This window comes from Mytilus edulis, chromosome 3 (assembly GCF_963676685.1).
Source record: "Mytilus edulis chromosome 3, xbMytEdul2.2, whole genome shotgun sequence".
Lineage (NCBI taxonomy): Eukaryota > Metazoa > Mollusca > Bivalvia > Mytilida > Mytilidae > Mytilus > Mytilus edulis.
The window spans coordinates 77,219,886-77,244,632 of NC_092346.1; the positions used below are offsets into that span (position 1 = coordinate 77,219,886).

Here is a 24,747-nt window from a genome sequence, read left to right on the forward strand (position 1 = left end):
GAAATCATTTTTTTTGTCGTAAAGTTTTGTTTTCAACCGACCCTCATTGTCAATTTCTAGATGTAAGTCGAGATATGAGGCAGACTTAGTATCTGTAGTATCCTTTATCTCCAGTTCGATGGGATAGATTCGTTCACCATAGTCACCAAATTTTGTATTATTAAGTGAGAAAACATCATCTATATAGCGAAACGTAAAGTTAAAGGATATTGCTAACTGCTTATCTTTCTTCCTAAGAAGTATCTGTATGAATTCAGCCTCATAGTAATAAAGAAACAAGTCGAGAAGAAGAGGGGCACACTTGGTTCCCATTGGAATTCCGACAGTCTGTTGAAAAACACGTCCTCCAAACGTAACAAATATGTTGTCAATCAAGAAATCAAGCATCTTGATAATGTCAGTTTCAGAGAATTTTTGGTTTGATTCAGAGTGATTATTTACAAAGTAGGATTTATCCCTCCCCAAGACATGATACTTGTATCTACGTTCGCCATTCTTTTTAATGAAACAAAGTGATAACAACTCTTTCAATTTCTCTTTTAGTTTGGAATGGGGAATACTTGTGTAAAGTGTAACAAAGTCAAATGTTGTAATACTATTGCAATTTGAGAGAGTCTAAGATTGTATGTACTCTAAAAGATCTTTGGAATTTTTTAGTATCCACATTTGATTCACGCCACCTCTAGAAAAGGCAGTTTCACAATAACTTTGGAGCCCGGCTTTGATTTCTGATAAAAGAGATGTTAATAATGTAGAAAGAGGTTTCCTGGGGCACTTGGAAGACCAAGCAATATATTGTTGTTTGTAAGGACACTTATGTAGTTTAGGTATCCAATACAGTGTTGAAAGATCCAGTTTTCATCTTTGGTTGAAACTTCAAAAGAACATACCACAGACCTATGATTTCCAGGATTTCCTCTTTGGTAAGTGTCGTGAGGGTAAATGTTGAGTTTCCAAGTGAATTGTCAATTCCTAATTCATTTATCAAGCAGTTTATGTAATGATATTTACACACACACACGATATTGTTTGGGGCTTTATGTGCGGGAACAACAACATGTCTGTTATGAAGGTAAGACAAGTGTTTTGCAACATTTTTGTCTTTGAAAATTGACGTAGCGAGGGTATTGATAGACCCATTAAGTGTCTTAATTCGGATTTTTTTTAACGACCTCAAGGCCTTAGTCCATTCGGAAAGAGTATCTACATCTTGTTTCTCGCGTTTAGCCCATTACCTGGCATAATCCTCGACTGAATCCATCAGATTTTTGAAGTTGTATTTCCAATTGAACGATTTAGGTTCACGATATTCCGGACCTTTAGATAACAAATTTCGTACAGAAGTGTTATTGACAATGTTGAGGTCTCCTGTAATAAAGTGGTCAGGCGGATTATATGTGAATTGGGAACTAGCACAGGTGCAATCAGGAGGTTTAGACTTGAAGTCGTCAATGTTGAGATCCTGCAAAACGTGTTTGTAATTGAAAATTTTAGTTGCAATAGGTTTGGTATAGATATAAGTAATAATTGGTACAGACTGATCTTTAAAATAATGAGGTATTTTCGACTGAACTAATTTATGATGAGGGATATTGCCTAAGTTGACGCAATCGAGACCTTTATTGGCAAAGGAGAGTTTAAGAAAAGATCTTTTCTCTTTTTCATCTTTCCCAATACGAACTGATTTGAAAAGTCTGTGACTTGCAATATTATAAGTTTGTATTGGTTTGAATGAGGGTTTGTAACAGTGGTTTCCAAACATAAATTGAACAGAGAATGAAGTTTTGAAGGTGGTAATAAATAAAGTTTCGTGCGAATATGATGAATACCTAAGGTCTTTTGCATAAATGGCAGCAAGTCATTAATAGAGATATAATGCAAAGAAGGTGATGTAAAATGAAGATGACCATGACTGCGTCTACGTCAAGGAGCAGAATTGAAAATGTTCATCACATTCACCGATCTACAGGAAGGACTAGTTAGAATACCTATACCATCAATTTTGCCATTGCATCCATATGGTGCCGCAGTTCCCAATTGTCGAATCCAGTAGTCCTCTTTTCGTCTACGGAGAGGCGTTGCATGTTGAGGATTGTTAGTCTTGTGGTACATCTTTTCGGTTATACGAACTGTCATAGAAACGATGGAATGATAAGGCTGATTAAAATGCTTGTACAGAATGTCGTTAGCATTGAGGTTATTATCTGTTTTATCGCCGCACATACGTTTTGTAGCCTTCCTTTCGTTTCACCAACGTAAACTAATCCGCAAAGGTTACACTCTAATCCCTAGACGTCGTTTTAGTTAAATTGCTAGTAAACTGAGCATCTGTTATTAAAATTTCATAAGTTTTGCAGCCCTTTAATTCACATTGCGAAATGAGACAGTGCTGCTAAGAGTCGTCAAAACTCAAAATATCTTTAATAAACTTTCGCACCCATACCGAAAACAAAGGGTGTATACCCGGATAGAAATAAAACATTGTTACATGCAATTTTTAAACCATTTTTCACGATTGATATCTTTTGTGAATGAACTCTTTGAAAGATTTTGTCAGTGAATGGTATAATTGATTTTCGAATTTTAACTTTTGGTAAATTATGTAACTAATTACAACATTGAAAGATAATTTTGATGAATTATAACAAACAAAAATAAAGACCTAGGAAACAGTTCATTCCGTTGTTATGTGCAAGGAGAACAGTTGAAATAGGCTCTACTCATTGAGGTTGATTATATGTACTTTTTTTTAAAATTTGGAATATTAAAATAGAACAAAAAGAAAAAGCAAAATGTACTCATGGAATGTTCGATATCGAAGGCAAGTATAATTTTATTAAAAATAAAAACTTTTTTTTTATTTTGTCAGGTTGGTAAACAAATTAGACAGTAGAATTTAAAACTGTTTATACATATAACCATTATGGCAACAAACTACTATAACCAAATATCATTCGTTTTCGAAAAGTTCACCCAGCTAAAGTAAAGAAAGAACATGTTAACTACTTATGCTAATCAACAGTACCAAAAGTGCGGATAACGGTTGCTTGGTTTTCATTGCAAATGCACCAGATTTCATTGAATCAAAGTAGTCTTAAAACTAAATAGCTACAATTAGCATCCAGTTGGCGAAAACCTTTTTCTTGTGCGATTGAAAGACGTGTTAATGATCAGTTGCATATCTAAAATTAAAGGAGCAGAATATAAAAATTGGAAGCTTTAAACACTAATGTTTAATATTTTTTTAATTTTGCATTATGTTTTCGTATATTTCTGTCACATGGATTCAACAGCAAAATATGGCATTTGTATGCCGTTCTTAACACATTTGTGTAAATCGGCTACTAAATGTTTTTGATGTAAAATATATGTTAAAACTCTAAGATCGTTGAACTTTAAATAATTCATATCATTATCCTTTGATGTTTGCCCTTTTTCATTTGATTCCTTGGTTACATATTTCAAATAGCCATTGTTGTTGTTAGTTCAATCTGGTTCATGCCAAAAAAATATTATCCTTGAATTAAATTTCTGGCAGTAAAATGTTTCTAATCATGATGCACATAGACATATATAGATCGTTTATAACTTTTAATTAAATCACAAACAGTCAATGATATAATAAGCTAATTGTAAAGTTAAATACATGGGACTTTCAGGTACATGTACACTCGAACAGAGCAGCGTAATTGAAGGATATTTAGATTGCAGTACGATCTTTATTGTAACAAAACAGTACTCAAATAAATATCGAGATCAAATTCAGGTTTTATTGATTTCTGTTTCTGAGTTGATAGGGCTGAGAAAAAAAATAAAGGAATAAATTACAGCAACGATTAAACCTAGTAAATTATAATCGAATTCAAGACCTTTTGTATTGACAGTTTGTAGACGAACAGAAGGTACTGCACACGCTATTTTATCTTGTGAAATAAATACAAATCGTCGTGTGAATCTTATAGTGTCATTATTATTATATAGACTCTCGTATTTGCGACTTGGATGGAAAGCTGTCTCATTGGCACTAATACCACATCTTCTTTTTTTTTATACCTGCATATTTGAGATCCAAGTAAATGGTCTATCTCCCTATGGTACTAAAATACGAGATTTCTGCACTCTAAAAGTGTTTGTAAAGACCACCCGTTGACCTTTGACATATTTGCTGTTACATGCCGTTTGGTTGCCTCTCATCTACGTTTATTAAACACATTGTCCCTGTCTCATTCGTTTTGTTTCATGTAGAGAGCAACGATTAAGAGGTATGGAACTACTGTATTTTAACAAAACATACGAGTCAACAAGAAAAAACACAACTATAGGATAGCAATTATAAAATTATAAAATGAAGAGATACTAATAGTAAGTTAGGTTTATGATACAAGTCCATTACTAAAACTAAAGCTTGGTCATAAGTTGTTGGGATCGAATTATTTTGCGCCAGAAAGGTTCTGTAAAATCGAAAAACTTTTTAAAACGTTTACACATTACCTACCGAAAAGATAAAATAATCACAGTAACAATTGATATGCAGCTTCAAAATTGTTGACTTTAAATAGCTGGTTAAAGGTATTTACCGAAGAAATCGTTTGAAAACACAATATTCTATTTTCAAAGGTATTCTGAAGAAAAATGACTTTGTAATGCTAACAGTGAATATATTTGCACGTATAATAGTGTATAAATGATACATAGCTGAAAGGGTGATAGAGCAGATTGTTACTCCGAAGCCAAGGTTGACAATGCTTTTTCGAGGGGTACCAATGTGCTCTATCACCCTCTCAGCTATGTGTTATTTAATTTATTATACTGAATGTCCTATCGTTATAGTCTTTTACAGATTAATTTTATTTAAAAATTATTTTCTATGACGACACGTACATAACAACGTTACGGGTATTAGAAAATACAACAAAGTTAAGCAAAATTTGTTATTTCTTTTTATACTGACAGTCAAATAATAAAATCTGATCCAAAACGTAGAAATTTAGCATCGTATTTAATTACTTGATGTAAATGCAATTCATTGTCCTTTAAACTATCGATTTTTGATTGGTCTAGACGAGAGGGTAACATTCAAAAACATTGTCACCCTCTCACCCATGTGAAAAAGTACCCTCGTATCAGCCAATCAAAATATGGCATTTTAACGTGAAGTATATTAATGTAAGTTGACAATCTCAAGTATTCTTTAAACAAAACGCCATCATATCAACGCCACAATACAATTAGACAAGGTCGAAGTTATTCTTGAAATATGTATACCCCATTCCGACGACTAAATCTAATGCGGACATATGTGATGGATGGACTAGATTGCGCCTGAAATTTAATCAAAATGTTTTCGCGAGAAATAGTTTAATGAGACTTCATATTGAGCTTTTCATGAACAAAATTTCAATAATATAGGTAGGGTATGTAGACTTTTCATCAATTTATTGTCAATCTGTTATATTTTTTAAAATAGGAGAATGTCATGCCAGAGATAACTGAATGAGAGTTTGTCGGAATACGTAATGTTTCTATCAGTATATACATGTATGAATATTCTTCTTCGTCACTATAAACGTATAATAATCGTTTTTTGTTTATGTCTTTACGAATAAAATGTTATTAATCTAACTATGTTATAAAGTATGTCAGGTTGAGATTTTCTAGTACGATTGTGATATTCTGGAACAATGTTTTGATATTCTGTCAAATCAAACATCCAAGTGGCTAGATGTCAATTAGATACGACTGTTAAAATTCGTGTTCTTTAACCTTCTGTATAGTGGTTGTCATTATAGCTTGTTTCTTGTTTTGACATAAGTTGTGTATGACTAAGCGGAAATCCCTAACCAAATTGCAAAATCAAAAGTCCAAACACATCAAACGAATGGATAATAACTGTCATATTTCATACTCGGTACAGGTATTTTCATGTGTAGAAAAGGGTGAATTAAACCTGGTTTTAAAACTAGAAAAACTCTAACTGGTATGACAGTTGCATAAAATTCTATTTTATTGAAACCAAACCGATGTATGAACAAAACAAACAGACATAAAACGCTAAAATTTCAAAAAAAGAGAAATAATGTCTATCGATGTAGAGCTGCAAATGTTCGAGGAATAAAGTATAGCGTGCAAGATATAAGGTCTAGCACTTCAAATAAAAAGTTGAGCGCTGTGTGTATTAGGTAGCAGTACACAGTTATGAGTTTCATCAAATTGATTTTAACAGCTTAAACGTTAAAAAAAATGTTAAATAAAGGCAATAGTAGTATATCAGTGTTCAAAAGCACACATCAATAATTTCGGGGCCTTATGTCGGTACAGTTGTGATATAAGGACTGTCAAACAGAACATTCTCAATGAATAAAGACAACAGTGGTAAGCCGTTGTTCAAAAGTTATAAATCAATTGAGATAAAACAAATCCGTGTTCCAAATTAAAACCGAGGAAAACACATCAACAAAAAACAGGAAAATAGCGGAACAACAGAAACACTGAAGTGCAACAAAAACAAACGCCAATAAACATAGAAACGGACTAATTATATTTGATAACAACGGTCATACTCCTGACTTGGTGCCATACATTTTAAGGTTTTATTGATAGCCAAACATCCCGCTTATATGATAATTTTTAAAAATATCGCTACAATGACAACACTATTGGAATAAAGTTCACACAGACAACAAACGCAAGAACACTCAACACAGAATCGCATATATAACTTATATACAGTACATAACAACATGTTAATCGCAGAAAAAAAACAAAGGATATATTCCTTTAACGACAGAACAGCATACTTTAAACAGTGACGTAATCTTGTGATGTATATATATTCGTGAAATTCATACAATTATGTGGAACGTGATCCAAAAATTCACAACTATTTTCACAATATTAGTACAAATAATTATCATGATTACGACGGTCTTGTAAGGCTATTTTAAATAAATGCTGTGACGAATAAATATTTGGACTAGCACAATTCTTTATCCATGGGAAATGGATTAACTCGAGTAAACTGACAAATAAAACATATGTGAAATTTGTCAAAAATACACAAACAACATTTTCCAAAAGACCAAAAAAGTGAAAAAGTATATTTAAACAAAACGCATTTGACTAACAGGTCGAACAACTGATGTTTTTTTTTAACCCTGCTGAATGCCATTGGCGATTGCCAAATAAAATTGATCACAAGATGTAACAAAATGGATCTTAATATAAATTTAATACTAAACAGAAAAAAAAATCAGAATTCAAAGTACAAACGATAAGACATAACACAATATCCAACATAACTGACAAAAGAAACAATCTAATTAAATACATGAATGTTGAGTGTATAAATACCGAGAGACGTCATATTGCAATGCAAATTCTTATTCAGTAAAACATATTCGGGAAGATGTCACGTTCGGTATTTAGCAGACAGCCGACATAGATGTTAAACCACAATCTAGTTTTAGTTTTTTTTACTAATCACTGAACTAGTGCACACTTTTTTCAGGAGCCATCTGAATCACGTCTCCTATTGTGGGACTTTTTCGTTGTATTGAAGACCCATTGGTGGCCTTTTGCTGTTTTATGCTCTTTGGTTGGGTTGTTATCTCTTTGACACATTCCCGATTTCCATTCTCCATTTTATTTGCACACCAACTTTATTATTGGGCAAATACATCGGAGCCGAATTGCAAAACCAAACTTCTAACTGTGTATTGCTTCATAATACATGCAGCGCTCGGCTTTATATATAAAACGATATACCATAAATCTTAAGCACTAGACGTTTTCCTCTAGTGCTTACTTAACATCTTCAGCCTAAAAAGCGGTAGACTTTATATTTCATTTTCGGCATTTTTAAAATTGAAAATGGAAATGGGAAATATGACAAAGAGACAACAACCAAAACAAAGAGCAGATAACAGACGAATGCCAGTTATGGGTCTTCAATCTCTTTATTTGTTATGTCTGTTTGTTTTTTAATAGAATGTTATGCGACTGTCATACAGGTGAGAGGTTTTACTAGCTTTAAAAACAGGTTTAATCCACAATTGTCTACATAATAAAATTCCTGTACCGATTCAGAAATATGACAGTTGCTATCCATTGGTATGATGTGTTTGAGCTTTTAATTTTGTCATTTGTTAAGGTACTTTTCGCTTTGAATTTCTTCGGAGTTCGGTTATTTTGTTATGTTAAATTTGTCTAAGTTTTAAAAATCACTACTCGTCCGTATTTGTATTTATAGACCTACAGAACTAAATCATACAAAACTATATAGCTAATGTCAAAACAAAAAGAAGCTATAATGACAACCACTATACAGAGGGTTCACGAATTTTGACAGATGTTTCTGATTGAAATCTAGCTTCTTGGATATTTAATTTGACAGAAAATCTCAACATTGTTACAGAATATAATATTCGATATCAGACGATCTCAATCTGACATACTTTAGAACATATTAAGTTAATAAAACGGCGTTCGTAAAGAGAGGAAAAACTGTCGAATTGGTCAGAGTAATGAACGAGACAAGCTCTCAAACGGTTATCCATGGCATCTCATTTAACAAAATATTTACAGATTGACAATGAATTGATGAAACGTCGACCCACTCTATATTTAATTTTGATATTTTGTACCAGAAAAGCTGTACAGGAAGTGCCTGTAAACTTTTTTTCCCGTTTGACCATGATTTAGTTGAGATTTGAAGGTTTTGCAGGCGTGAACTACATATACAAGTTGGGAATCTAGTCAAACTAGTTTGATACCAGATTTCAACAACTGATCTGAGTATATGATGTATAATTATACGTGTAATGGTAAATGCATATCTTTAACAAGAATTTCTCTTATAGTGCTTGCTATGTTTTGCGCCAGAAAATCGCGTGCATTGACATATTTCTCTTGTATTTAGTATGCAGAATTTAATCTACTGTAGATTCAGAAATTATTGCGTGCTTTTATTAGCACGATTTAGTCATTGAAGACTTAAAAGCGATTTTGATTTTTGCAGTATTGAGAAAATTCCTGTTTAATTCATATAAATGTTTTCAAAATGCGAGTTTAAATATTTAGCGATTATAATTCCCTGTCGCATTTTTTTGGCAATAATAAAAGCATCGCAATAATTTCTGAATTACAGCTAGACTAACAATTATACATACAAAACATCGTGTGACGGCAAAGTTGGTAAATTTAGATACACTGAATAAAACTCAGATATACATCGGATTTCATTATCATCCGATTTAAATCTAGCATGTATGTACACAAGGTATCATGTATATGGTTGAGATAAAATTAAAATGAAATATTTGTTTATCGGTATTTGGAAATATGCCCGTCTAATTAATCGTGCATCTATATCAATTTTTATTCTTGATACCGGTTTGCAAATCGTCGTTTTATATCTCAAGCATACTATGCAATAAGATTAATATAGTCCGAAGCGCATTTATTTATTGTTCTTCTTTATGAGCGCTCAACCCTTAATATGTGAAATCCATGTGAAGTGAAAATACGCTGTAACACAATAAGTAGATTTATTCTCCAAAGAGACATAAAAAAAATAGTAAAATGCATCCAAGGTCAACTGTGAAGGAGTTGAAACCTCTATATATTTATTATTCCTGGACGAACTTTCTTTCCCATTGTTAATTGACCTACTTCGTGTTGGTTCGTTCTTACTGTGTAAACATTTTCACTTATACATTAAACTAAGGTTGCAAGTTATAGAAAACAGAAATATAAACCAAAAGCTTGACCACAAGTTTAAATGATTTAGACTCTCGTTTTGTACTACAAGTGAGACACAGAAAAGAATGTTATTGGTTTGATACATGTAAGTTTACTTGCAAGGAAACCACTTAGAACATGTTGTACTCGGCTTTATTAATGCTTAGAAAGATGTGTAACTTACATCAACTGATATGAAAATCAAAGAAGGATGGGATTTTTACTAGACAATTTCCAAAATTGCATTTCATTGGTTTTGTATAGAAGTCAATTTAGGCCTTTAAAAATATCATTTGAATTCAGGTTACGTATTACAACAATTTTTATAACGAATCATTATTCGTTTTCACGCATTGAAAACGTGAATTAAAGTTTGACATACTAACATGTATAGACATCTGTCTTTCGTCAAAGACCGAATGTTGTCTTTTTGGTTTGTTTGTATTTTGGGGTTGCTAACTCGTTGACGTATACTCCACGTCTTCTTTTATTCTTAAACAATGCCTGTTATTGAATTAGGTGTGTAATTTAAATTATTCTTCAAATGTCGATGCAATAGTTCATGTGAAAATTTTATAATGATAGGCTTGAGTGGTGGTGCTACGTTTGAAATGTAACATGCCCATAATATTTGTGATAGTATTGAATTGTTTACATGGTTACATTGATAACACTAAGATGGTTTTCCCGGATAATTATATCATTATTATTAAATATTTCATATCTATCGCTACACAATTAAATTTTGAAATGAAATGTCCATTAAGTGTTAAACAAATTACTGAAGCGAGCACGGGAAAAAAATCTTTTATTGTATACTTTTCTCTTTAAAAACTTTTTTTGCATTTCACACACATTTTATACATTTTTTTAATCGTACGTTACTTGCATAAACTGTTTTCATTTAATTTTGATTTTATTTGTAATTGGCACTCATAGTTTGATCATTTAATATAGCCAACGAATAAAAAATGGAACGATGCACTTTAATCTTGAGACTATTTTAAATCCACATAAATAAACGTAAATATGTTTTAGGCATTCATTGAAAAATTAAATTTCATTTATAAAAAGTGTTATCACAAAATAAATATTCTTAGATCTAATTTACGCCACTTATCTTTTAGACCTTGTCAGAGTACTTCAAATATTTTGAACTATATCTAAACATTTGTAAAAAAAAAATAAAGACATAACGAACGTATAGCGAGGCTGACTGGGAATCGTCACAGATGCAAATATTTACATTTTTGAACGAAGAAATCTGTCATTTTGTTAACGATGGCGACGAATTATCGGAGGTCAAGTAATGGCTTATTATGCTTCTTTTTGTGGTGGCTATATTATACCGCAATCCAATAAAGAAACACTTCAACTCGATTGAATTTAAGGAGATTTTGGATCCACGTCAAATTGATAGTAATTGCAAACACACCAAAATGCGGTCATTGACAATATAAAATTGCGAATGGAAGCGGGGAATGTGTTAAAGAGACAACAACCTGACCAAAGGGCAAAAACCAGCCCGAGGCCACCAAACGGGTCTCCACCACAGCGAAAAAAAGCAGCACCCGGAGTCGGGTATCAGCTGGCCCCTTAACAGCAATGTGTTCTAGTTCAGCGAAAAATGACATCACACTAAACTAGAATGTAAAACACTACATCGACCCAAAGTTAACAACAATAGAAGTGATTAAAATAACAACATCTTCCATCAACACAATAACACAATTCCTGTAAAGAAGGGCAAAATAAAAACGAGCAATTGAAATATACTCAAACGATGCAAACGGCTAAGCGCGCACACGTTTTGATCATTTGTTTCTAACATACGTTTGCAAAGTTTACATAAACGTTGACAAACTATGCCCTCGCTAGAAATGCGTCTACCGTTTGTGTTTCATCGTTTGTTAGTACAAATTCTACATTGTTTCTAACTTCTAAGTTAAATACAAGGAATGCCCACTTACTCTCATTACTAAATGTTATCCAATGGTAAAAAAAAACACAGTAGAATTATAAGAAAACATTGGAATAATCTGCAAAAAGACAAACAATGCAGTGAAATATTCACCCAAGTGCTCATCATAGCGTATAAACTTAACAAAAATATAAAATAATTTCTTGTAATGTAGGCTTTAATTGGAAAACATTTGAAAGTGACCCATGCTTTAACAGTATAAGAAAAAATCCCGATCACTGTTAGTAATTATTTTAATTCTAGGCAACAAACTTTCATATATATGAAATAGAAAAAAACGGTGTAAAGTCTTGCAGATTTTTAAGTATGTTCAGTGGTAAAAAAAGAGTCGCATTTAATTATAATTAACTTTATTGAAAGTTCAAACAGGGTAAGTAAACACTGACTAGACGATGTATTTGTTTCTACTTTTGTAGCGTTTAGAAAACGATTACAAACGCCACACAACGTTTACACAATTTTTGTTGGAAAGAAATGCACTCACTACTTTGTCATTTTCTTTAGAATCGTTGATCCTAGTGCATGTGCAGCAACGAATGGAGCTTCCAAGTCCCGACGTAAAAGAGGCTTATCGGAACTAGTATTTCGATTTTATATAGTTTTAAGTGCGCTTGTGATTCTCTATGTAGAATTCTACAGATTGATTTTAGTGCACAAGTTGACAAATTCCTCCTCTTAAAACATTAGTTCACGGTTAGGTCAGTTAAATCCATGCAATTACTATATCTACTATAAACCTTCAAAATATTATGAATGTTTATCCAATGTAATGTTTTGTGATTTACCTGAATAATAACAACAAAAAGTCAGTTTTAAAATAGTTACAATCAGACTCCTTGGAAACAATTCACCCCGTTGTTATATAAACAAAGAAACATTATCCGTTGCGTATACAAGTTACAAATATAAATAAAAATGCATCAATAGATATTTTCACTTTTTAAATTTAAATTAACTAGAGAGTAAGTGAAATGTTTCGGTGGAATTCATCATATTGTGAAAACCGGTGTAGAAGGTAAGCATAATTGTATTTGAATAGGTTCAGTTAATGGGACTTTTTTTCTTTATTTAAAATTAAACTTATTGTTTCTCTTCATTTCCCATTCTTTATAAGAGGAGACGGGGTGGCATTAAAGTATTTTTTTCAAGTACACACTAAAACAGCAACAAAACATAATTAAACATAAGAGACATTTAGAGGTAAAAATTTATTTTTCAACAAAAGACCAGTGTCTACTAGTATTTATTATTATGGTATTAGTAACAGACAAATATGTATCAAGGTCTTCGACAATAAGCAAATGCTTATTTCTTATTTCTTATCATGTTTGGTGGACTTTTATTATCATGTCGAAGTGACGAAAAATACTGTTAAAACGTTTAATTGAAAAATAAGAGGAAAAGTATTGTTAGAATTTCAACATATTGTTATATTCGAAGTACAATTTAGTCAACTGCTACACATCAGCTCACTTTTTTAAAATGAAACTAAAATATATGACTCTTTATATAAAAAAGAATATAGAAATTTACGTTAGCATAATTTTAAAGCAACAGTTTACGGATTTGTTTTTTTTTCTCAATCGATTTATGACTTTTGAACACTGGCATACTACTGTTGCCTTTATTTACTTGAACCTTACATTTTGACAGTATATAATAATGATAGTTATTGTATATTTTCTCAAATTTCATGGCATTTAATTATAGTTGAGGTTAATTTTGGGAAAGGGCTAAACTGTTCAGCTAAAGACAAAAAATAGTTTTCCAAAAAAAAGTATAGCGTGAATTCACCTGTATCTATAAAAACCCTGTTGCTAACAACTTGGGTAGAACAAAGGTTTACTTATTATATAATTAAAATAATCACCAAAATATGCGCTTTAAACAATCTCTCTTTTTTCCCTTTTAATAACACGTCAGATGAAATGTGATAAAACAACGGAGTCCTTGTTACGGTTTATAAATCTTTCCGTATTAGACTTTTAATAAAACAAAGATTCTAAAAAGTGAGAATACACTATTAGCCCTTGGATACATCAGCACCGCCTAGATGTATACATAGAAACCAAGTTTACTTTTCACTTATGTTTAAACTGACATTTAATCATTGAATTAAAGAAGATCTAATCTACTTTCAATATGTTTCCGTGGATGTCAGGAGTCAGACATAACAGGTAGGAATAAAAGTCTTACATTACTTGAAATCCTAGCGTTTTTTATGCCCCACCTACAAAAGTAGAGGGGCATTATATTTTCTAGTCCATTCATTCGTCCGTTCGGCCGTTCGTGGTACCGTTCGTTCGTTCGTTCGTTCGTCTGTCCCGCTTCATGTTAAAGTTTTTGGTCAAGGTAGTTTTTGATGAAGTTGATGTCCAATCAACTTGAAACTTAGTACTCATGTTCCCTATGATATGATCTTTCTAATTTTAATGCCAAATAAGAGTTTTATCCCAAATTTCACGCTGAACATAGAAACTGGGGACATATTCTTGCTCAGTCTTGTATTGATTTATTTTTGCTAACGATTAAGAGATGATATTCTTGACATGTGTATTTGAATGTTAAGAACGACTATCCTCCATAACACACACATGCATATGAAAGTTTTGTTTATAGCAGCAGGGGTGAAGTATAAAAAGTTAAAAGAATATAGCGTTTTTGTGTCAAAATAAACATTAAAATACAAATGGGTAAAGTGAAAAAAAACCTAAATACTGAAGTAAACTTCATTTTCACCCTTAATTCATTCCTCTTTCATTTATTTAAAACTAATTATCTTTACCAAATTAGAATTAAGTGCTAAACTTGTATATTTAGTATCATTATTTCATTTAATGACGTTGTGACTTGCTAATTGTGTCTTTGCACTAAAATATCTGTTTATTACCCACACTATCCACACACATTTGACAAATGCAAAGGGAGAATGCTTGTATTGCTGTTTTTCATCTCAAAGTCGCGATGAGATCTTCAATTCTGAACCAATGCAAGTTTATGCCGTTGTTCACGCAGACTTCTTTGAGATGTCGACTACCGCGCATGTAGGGATTGATGATCTTAGATATACAACAAACCGACATTAATTGAAACAGAAATCTAAAAATACCGTCATAACTGGGCTATCATTCCTAGTGAAAATAGAAAACCCAAATAACATTTATCATTTCATTTCAACAACCAAGGGACACATCAAGACTTTTGTTAGATAATTATATGAATAAAGGCAACAGTAGTATACCGCTGTTCGAAACTCATAAATCGATGGAAAAAAAACAAATCCGGGTTACAAACTAAAGCTGAGGGAAACGCATTAAATATAAGAGGACAACAACGACACAAGTAAAGGCAACAGTTGTATATCGCTGTTCAAAACTCATAAATCGATGGACAAAAAACAAAATCGGGGTAACAAACTAAAACTGAGGGAAACGCATTAAATATAAGAGGAGAGCAACGACACAACATTAAAATGTAACACACACAGCAGCGGACTAAGCATTAGACAAAATCCGATGAGAGTAACAAATATAAAATCAAAACCAAATACATGAATTTGGGATAGAAAAGTACCGTAATGTGAATCCACACTCACATATATTATTAGAAAACAAACGACACAACGGAAACACAACGTAAAAATGTTACACACACAGAAACGAACATTAAAATGTAAAACACACAGAGAAACGAACTAAGCAATAGACAAAATCCGATGAGACGTAGATTTAGTCAACATTGTTGTATTTGTGGAGCTCTAAAGTGCAAACATAGAGTATCCATTAGTCATTGGGGATCTTCTGAAATAAACTCTAGGAAGTATAAATCTTGATTGCAAAGAAATATTCTTCAATTCCACAGGTAACAAAATAGAACGAAAATTAAAAATAAAAATAACCTTTATATTCATTATGCCTACCCCCTCAGATTATAGATTCATTTAGTAGGTTCTAAAAACTGGAAATGATTTGAAAGAGACGAACAGGGGAATATAGCACATTCTAGAAATGATACATTTGCCTTGCTTTTCCATTTATGGGTCCACCAATCAGTTGTTGATAGGGTTCTTTAAAAATAGTCCCGACGTTCTGTGTTTGTGTTCATAACTGTACAATGATGTCAGATATATAATACTTTCATGCAGAAATCCTGCTCCACAGCTGTCAAATGAAATATACGTGGTATTCAAAATCTTAGTTAAAGGCAGACGGTCCATTAAAATTCGTTTTCGTCCGTTATTAGTCATAAACTTCCAAACATAAGTCTTAAAAATAACATCAAAAAGTATTATTTGATTTTTTTTTAAATGAAGTCATCATTCTAACGAGATGATTAAAATCGTTTTTATTAAAGGTAAATGAACACAGTCAATTAAACTACAAAACACATATTCCCTGTGATAACTTTTCACAAGTTTTACCTATACTAAAAATCTGCATAATTTAAAAAACACACAACTCCTACTTCAGCTTAAAATATGCAGAATATGGTTTAGTTTAAACATATTTTGTTTGCTGAAAGATAATCAAATAAGACATCATCAAATAGTCTAATATTCAAAGTTCAAGAGATTTAAATATACAAATAATAGAACACATATAATGAATATCATGTCTACTCTTATATAAAAGCAATCTGTCAAAAAAGAGAGAAAGAAACAGAAAAGAATAGAAACAAAACTTAACGTATATAATGTTTATATATGGACATTTTGTTGCTATTTGTTCAATAACAAATCTTACTGACCTAACGACATGTAAAAAGACATACCTTTTTGCTTCTTTTTCGGTACAAGTCTTATATGATTGAGGCATCATTCTCTTATTTTAGTTAGTTACCAACTGTAGATGCATCAAGGGTGAAGTATTTTGTAGATTATTATTATAAAAAACTGTTCTCTTTCTTTTTCTGTCAAAAGTTATAGCTGAACTGATTCAAATTGATGGAATGTGTCAAAGAGACAACAACCCGACCATAGAGCAGACAAAAGCCGAAGGCCACCAATGGGTCTTCAACGTAGCGAGAAACTCCCGTACCCGTAGGCGTCCTTCAGCTGGCCCCTTAAAAAATATGTATACTAGTACAGTGATAATGGACGTCATACTAAACTCCGAATTATACACAAGAAACTAAAATTAAAAATCATACAAGACTAACAAAGGCCTGAGGTTCCTGACTTTGGACAGGCGCAAAATTGCGGCGGGTTTAAAAATGTTTATGAGATCTCAACCCTCCCCCTATACCTCTAGCCAATGTAAAGAAGTAAACGCATAACAATACGCACATTAAAAAAATTCAGTTCAAGAAAAGTCCGAGTCCGATGTCAGAAGATGTAACAAAAGAAAATAAATAAAATGACTATAATACATTAATAACAACAGACTACTAGCAGTTAACTGATATGCCAGCTCCCGACCTCAATTAAACTGATTGAAAGATTATGTCTTCATCATATGAATATCAGGCACAATAGTTCCGATGCAAAGACCCTATAAGTGAATCAATATTAAAACCAAAATATGAAAAGGACAAAAATATGAAAATCACGTTGAAACTTGTAAATCTGACGCTAGAATGTTTCGTATAGTCATTGAAAATGTCAGGCAAAACAGCAGTTTGATACGCTTCTATTCAAAAGTGAGATAAAAAAATTCAAAATTTGTCATACAGGTCTTCTTACCACAACATCTCAAACGCTAGTTAACAGCGAGGGTTGACTTGGGTATAGCCATATAATTACCTTAGGTTTTCAGAGTGAAATGTTCAAGTTTAAATGCGAATTTTGTTGAACGTTTTATTAAATATAGAATCACTAATCAAAGAATTCAAAGGTCGAAAAATATTCAACTCGTGACCTAACAATAGATATAGGAAGATATGGTGTGAGTGCCAATGAGACAACTCTCGATCCAATAACAATTTATAAAAGTAAACCATTATAGGTCAACAAAACTAATAACATACGCGCATTCGTGAATTAATGTGTTGTTCGGACACTCGTTGAATATTTTCTCTATTGAATTCTTCGATTTGTTATTCTTTTCATTTGTTGGTGAACTATGTCTCAATGGGCATATATACTCGCCAACAAAGGAAACTATGCCAGGCAATACATGGTCCGTATAAAAGAAATTGGAGCATACACGGTACCAAGCTTAAAATTGCTCAATTGTTCTAATGCTTACATAGAGTTGTTTTCTCGTCAAAACATTCGAACAAATGCACAAAACAAATTTCATTTAAAATGTTTAAAACGATATTTCAACCTTTAATTAGAATATAAACATGGTTGGATTATAAGTTTGAAATCATTCAAATTTTCTAATTTCGTCGCTGATAAAACATTTAGGTAACATTCTCTTTTCTAAATATACAGGTTCAAAATCAAATACCAAATCTTTGATCTAATTCAGATTCAGATCCAAATTAAATAAGAATGTATTTAAGATTTTGATAGTAGTAACCCTAACTTATTATTATTAAGTTTCACTCATCTTTATAAGAATAAGAAACATTATTGGTTTTTTTCAGTGGTAACAGCAGTTATGGAAATAAACCACACAGCCGAGGCAGCTATATGTTCAACTCCAGTGAAACTAAAGGAAATATCAATGCCTTTTCTAACCCTAAGACTGTCGCTTTTCAATCGTTTTCGAGATCATCCTCAGCAGAACCAAAAGCATGGCAAAATGGTGGAGGAATGACTTCAAGTAGCAGTTACACTTACACTGGAAAAGACATCGGAAATACGTATAACCAGAACAGTTTTACGTCTACAGTTCGTTTAGAGGATAAAGAGGAACTACAGAGGTTAAATGACAGACTGTCACAATATATAGTTAAAGTAAGACAGCTTTGGGAACAACGAGGACAAATTGATTCCGTCGCTTTCATTAAATCAACAAAAATACTGGAAGAAGAGGTTATAAAGCTAAAAGGATTATATGAACACGAACTTGAAAAAATAAGGTACAGCGTTATGTTTTTGTTCCATCGACACCAAAAAATATGTTACAACATTATGTGTTAGTCCCATAGAAACTACAGTTTCGGTTAGAACGTTGTCATATAATAAAGATATAGATAAATATTATCTAAGACTTTATTTGAAAAATTATTTTAAATGTAAAGTTCCTTTTTTATAGGTTGTACTTTAGACGATCAATAAGTTTGATTAAACTGTTAAATGTATACATGTAAACAGCCTTTTTGTCAAGCAGTAAAAAGTCTAGAAAATACCTATCACTCAAAAATAGATATTGGTCGCTTACGAAAAAAAACAGTCATGTAATTGTAAGCCAACTTTTTAACCATAAAAAGTAAAATATGCAACTGTATTCATTAAAGCTTCCTACGTTTAATAAATAACCAATGAACAATCTAACTTATTTTATTTTCATGTGTAGAAAGCAACTACAAGACAATGCACGTGATAAAAACAACTTCCAGCAACAATGTGGGATCTACATGCAAACCATTGAAGATCTGAAAAAGAGGTATGTCTGCTAAATGAAATACTTACACTTTGTTAGAGGATTTTGCAAAAAATACATTCAATAGTGTATCGAATATTTTACCGAGTAATGTACTTCTGATGAAACTTGAAACATGAATTCCAATTAGAGAAATAAGACATAATTGAAAACAAAACAAAACAAAACAAAACAAAACAACAGATATGAAATGAATCAACTATGTATTGCATTATACCTACATGACTGTATCATAATCAATATTCATGTAGTGTGAAAAGATCAACCATTGTTTCGCAAGTTTAAAACCATGGAATCAATCGTTATATTTTGATATATGCAACCGTATGAAATTGCATAGAAATTAACGTACAATAATAAAGTTGCTTTTAAAAACAATATTTAAATAAATAGTATATGCCCGTGTATGTCATGGTTAAATTATAAAATTTTCGTTTATGTTGTGATTTCTTTAAACATTTAGTGAGCACAGTATTGCCAGTATGATATAAAATAGTAAAGCTTTCTGAGACATATGATACAACACAACACAACATATATGAATGTGTCTTTTCCCGTGTTTTCTTTGTTTTTATCTGCTAAAACACTGTAAATTGTTTCCAGAATTTTTATTTTGAGATATTGAATGCTAAAACTAATCTGCTTTTACAGCTTATCGTTGGAATCTGATAAAAACCGAGGTCTAATTGAAAGAATCAATGGATATGAACAGGAAATGAGTTACTTAAAACAAGAAATATCTAAGATGAAGTCAGCACCTAAAGCTATTGATGAAAGTCCGATGTTGAGAAAGCAAGTAGGGGATCTATCTAGGGAAAGAGAAGACTTCATGGGAAGGTAATAAGTCCATAGAAAAAATATTATCTTAGTATCATCCATAATCTTTGCTAAATGAAATCGTTCTGAAACGGAATTTTTACTATTTGTGCGACATAACACGGACAAATAAATATATTCTAATTACTCGAGATAAGTTATGAAATTCTTGAGTATTTTCCTAAAGCAAATAATACACATGTTGTGTTTTTTTGTCATTCCTTTTGATGGTATATATTATCTATGACATTCTTGGAACAATATCAATACTTATCAATGAGCATACAGTGCTTTAAAACAAATTCGGCATCAGGCCATCTTATTATGTATCCCTATCACTGCGGTAATGCAACTACTTAAATAGACTACTATGATAATCAGAGAGAAGCGAGGAAGCTCAAGTAAGGTTGTCATTCTTCTCCCAACAATTACATGCTCCATTTAATAACGGCGCTATTAAGAAAGACTTTATGTTTTGTTTTGTTTTAATGACTTGACAATTGTTTAGAAAACACATAATTTGCAGAATGCCCACATTTCATATGAACAAGCTTAATTTCATATGAACACGCTTAATTTCATATGAACAAGCTTAATTTCATATGAACAAGCTTAATTTCATATGAACAAGCTTAATGTATTTATAATCCATTTCAGATGGGAAAAAGAAGTACACTTTAGAAAGGGTATTGAAGAAGCATTTGGTGCATATAAAAAGAAAGCAGAATTCGACATTAATGTGTTAAATCAGCAGCTGGCTGACATGACCCAACGTTTCGAGGCGACAAAATCTACTATAATGACTATGGAGACCCGTATTAGAGAGTCTGGCAAGTCTGAAACAAATATCAAGGATCTACTAAGACAAGTGCGCTTAGCTGCAGAAGAGGAACTTAGAAAATACCAATCAGATGCTGAATTGAAATATAGCAAAAGTGTAAATATATCTATTATAATATAAAAAGATTATAAATGTATATTACAAACAAATGATGAATTTGACAAGGGCTACACGCATGCATAATAGTATTCAGCAACGATAGTCATATGACTGCAACAGCAGTATTATTGTTTGATTAAGTGTGAAACTCTGTCGAACCAATTTTATTTGTTAAAAGTGTACCAGTAATTCTTCATTTATATTTTCTACTACTAAAATCTAAGTTAAATTGAACAGCGTAACGTATCTCGAATAAGAGAAAGGATTTGAGAATGATTTTAAAGAGAATATATCCAATATGTTATACATGTAAATATTATATGTTGCTTGACGATTTTTTAAACAAAAAAGAAAAAAAGGACATATTGAAGGTTAACAACCGATTCTAATCGATTTTTTTAAAATGATTTTAAAATGATTTCACTTCTTTTTTATGTGTACAAGTCTGTGTTCTTTTTATACCACATTCTATTTTAGATTTCCGCATTGCAATCACAATTACAAGGTGATGCTGGTGTTATAGGAAAGTTGGAACAAGAGAAAACACAAATCATGGGCAGTTTCGGCGATTTAAAAACAAGAATCGCAGCATTGGAGGCACAAGTGAGTTAAAGTCATATGAAACCTCACATTAAAATAAAATAAAAAATGATGCATATGTTTTTATGACCAACCTACAATAGTAGAGAGGCATTATGTATTCTGGTCTGTGGCTCCGTTCGTCCGTTCTTTCGTCCGTCCGTCCGTCGCGCCGTCCGTTCGTTCGTTCGTCCCACTTCAGGTTAAAGTTTTTGGTCAAGGTAGTTTTTGATGAAGCTGAAGTCCAATCAACTTGAAACTTAATACACATGTTCCCTATAGTATAATCTTTCTTATTTTCATGCCAAATTAGATATTTTCCCAATTTTACGGTCCATGGAACATGAAAAAGGATAGTACAAGTGGGGCATTCGTGTACTCTGGACACATTCTTGTTATAACTAAATGGATAGTTTTCAATATAAAACTTATGAACATATACTTTCTTTCTGAAGAAAATTCTAATATTTGTCCACACTTAGAAGAAGTTTATTTTTTTTTAATTGCTTGCTTTCTAGGAAGCAATTCGCAGACATATTTTCCGTATGCAAAGTGACCTTAGTGTGGCCCTTCTCGTAAAAATCCAGTGATCGCAATACGCATGGATCTGTCATTAAATAACAATTATCTGATTTTACATGTTAAATACGAGCTCAAACTTCATTCTTTTTTGTGGATTGTTTACTATTAGGTGACAATCGGTAAACTACGGCTTCAAAACACAAAGTTGCCATGTGTTCACCTCATTATAGACAGAGAGGTAAAACAAATTACGATTAAACGATATATTTGCGAAAAAAATTGATAAAATCGTGCACAGAAGACTAAGTTTATGATATATACATGCATTGGTCCAAGAATTGGATAAACATTAGTTTTCACCAGTCACTCATTTTGATCATATGACTTTAACGATTGATAACCACATTATTTGTTATTATACCTTATGCGAAAAAAGCCATCATGGCTGATTTGTTTTATTCGACTGTTTGATCATTACTGTTTTGTACAAATTCAATAATGATGCGGAACATGACTCTTCCCCTCCGGTAAAAAAAATATATGGTGTACTAGAAAGGTCTTTTCAAGGGATATGTTATGTGTATGTAGGGTAAATTTGGACATATAAGAGCCATTTAATCAATTTTTGATGAGAAAAGGGTTGGATAGTACCAGTGGGCACACAATCTATGGAAGGTCTATCACTAGAAAAAAAAGTTCAAAACATTAGTTTTAAATTCCGCACGTGGCAGGTGCTGAACTACACTCTCAATGGACTAAGTTTGTCTGTTTTCTACCGAAGTTCAGTGGTTCTCTTCCAGCAATACGACATCATTCACCAATAAAAACTGACCACAATAGTGCTAAAAGTGGAGAATAACATCAATCATACAAATCAATCTATTTGATTTCTACTATGATACCAATGTTAATATTATTGACATGACAAAATTGATAATTATCATTGAAAATACAATTTTGTAACCATGCTAAAATATGTGATTTAAGATTGGCGCCATGGGCCAGGAAAAACGATCATTAGAGGCTTTGATAGCACAAGAAAGGTCAATGGCTGCTGCACAACTTCGTGAGATGGAACGAAGATTCAAAGAAATGCAGAGTGCTCTGTTTGTTAAGTTAGAAGAATTGCATGTTTCTAAGGAATCTTATATTCCACTTAAAGCAGAGATTGAAGCCATGAAAATATTGCTTGCCGAAGAAGAAAAAAGGTAATTTATAAACATTAGGTAATTTAAGATCACTTAAAGCAGAAACTGAAAGCATGAATATCTGGCTGAGGAAGAGAAATTGTAATATGATTACATGTATTAGCCAATATTTATCTATAGAAAGTAACGCATAGAATCGTAAATTCTGCTTAGCGCAGAAATTGAAGCCATGGAAATATTGCTTGCTGTGGAAAAGAAAAGGTAGTGTACACACATTGGGTATATTTGTTTATAGAAAGTAATGCGAAGAATTGTATATATATATATATAACTCAAATTAAGTTAAGAAAATATTAACATATGGCCAATAATTGAACACAGAAACGGTAATAAACCTTTCACGTGTATCTTTATGTTTTTATTTTTTTTAAATTTCTGATCAGTTACATATAGTTCCTAAGTAACATATGAGTCATTTGGCCTCTACAGGATGGTTGTCTCGTTCGCAATTATTCCAGATCTCCCTAATTTATATAAGTCATCATGCATAATATGGAGTCTTAATTAAGACTATCAATATGAATTCATATTTGTATTTTGTAGATTGAGCTCACCAATAAAGTACACAACTACGGTCAAACAAACCTTCCATCAGGCAGATTCCTCGTTTACAAATCAGAGTTGCTGTGAGAATGGTGGTAACTGGACTACAAAGAGTAGAGGAAATGTTTATGCGCCAGGGGCAACAACTACTCGTCGCACTTATTACTCTAAATAAACTGCAATGGTTAAAATTTGAAAAATGCTAACTAGATATAGACTTTGAAGAATATATACAAACGTTATTCAGCTTGTATAGCTTTATAGTAATTGCATCAGTAGAAAGTTTATCGGTGGTTTATTATGTATAACAATTGTACCGAATATTTATTTATTCATTTCAACATTTAGAATCTTATTGTGTATTTATTTTTATCTTACTTATTTACTTTACTTTTACCATTATTAAAAATGTGTCTGAAGGTAGTCTGAAGGTAGTATGGACATCTTTCGCCATAATTGTTTGAAAAATAGCAGGACACAAAAGGTATTTATTTTATCAAGTCAGCAAAAATTGATGCAAAAAAAAAACAACATATGGAGACCCTCTCTTCAGAAAGCTTTTCCTATGATTATCATTTGTCGTTTATACTTTCATGCCACATGAAAGAGGTTTTTATATTGATCAAAGGAAAATGTTGTATATACGCCAATGAGATCGAAAAATAAAAGCAACAGTAGTATACCGGTCTTCAAAAGTCATAAATCGATTAAGAGAAAACAAATCCGGGTTACAGAAACACATCAACTCTAGGAGGAAAAGAAAGGAACATCGGAAACACGGAAGTGCAAAAAACAAACGCCAACAAACATAGAATCGAACTTTTAGATTAAAAACAATCAAGGAAACATAAACAGCTGTATTCTCTTCTTGTCGATGAAAACTTTGGATCGCTTCATGAAGTGCTGCCGTAATAATGTATAACAAAC

General features: G+C 32.1%; 1 protein-coding gene across 2 annotated transcripts; it reads left to right on the plus strand.

The window, feature by feature from the left end:
- The first annotated feature begins 12,495 nt into the window (after positions 1 to 12,495).
- LOC139517465 (prelamin-A/C-like) lies at positions 12,496 to 24,244 on the plus strand. Of its 2 annotated transcripts, none has more exons than XM_071308549.1 (8): positions 12,496 to 12,734; positions 18,251 to 18,688; positions 19,126 to 19,215; positions 19,864 to 20,049; positions 20,686 to 20,965; positions 21,446 to 21,571; positions 23,057 to 23,277; positions 23,821 to 24,244. In XM_071308549.1, exons 1-8 carry the CDS (start codon positions 12,691 to 12,693, stop codon positions 23,993 to 23,995), a joined length of 1,560 nt encoding a protein of 519 aa, XP_071164650.1. In that variant the 5' UTR covers positions 12,496 to 12,690; the 3' UTR covers positions 23,996 to 24,244. The 2 variants fall into 2 exon arrangements, with proteins under 2 accessions (XP_071164650.1, XP_071164651.1); XM_071308550.1 differs by lacking the exon at positions 12,496 to 12,734 and adding an exon at positions 13,650 to 13,896.
- Positions 24,245 to 24,747: the final 503 nt, after the last annotated feature.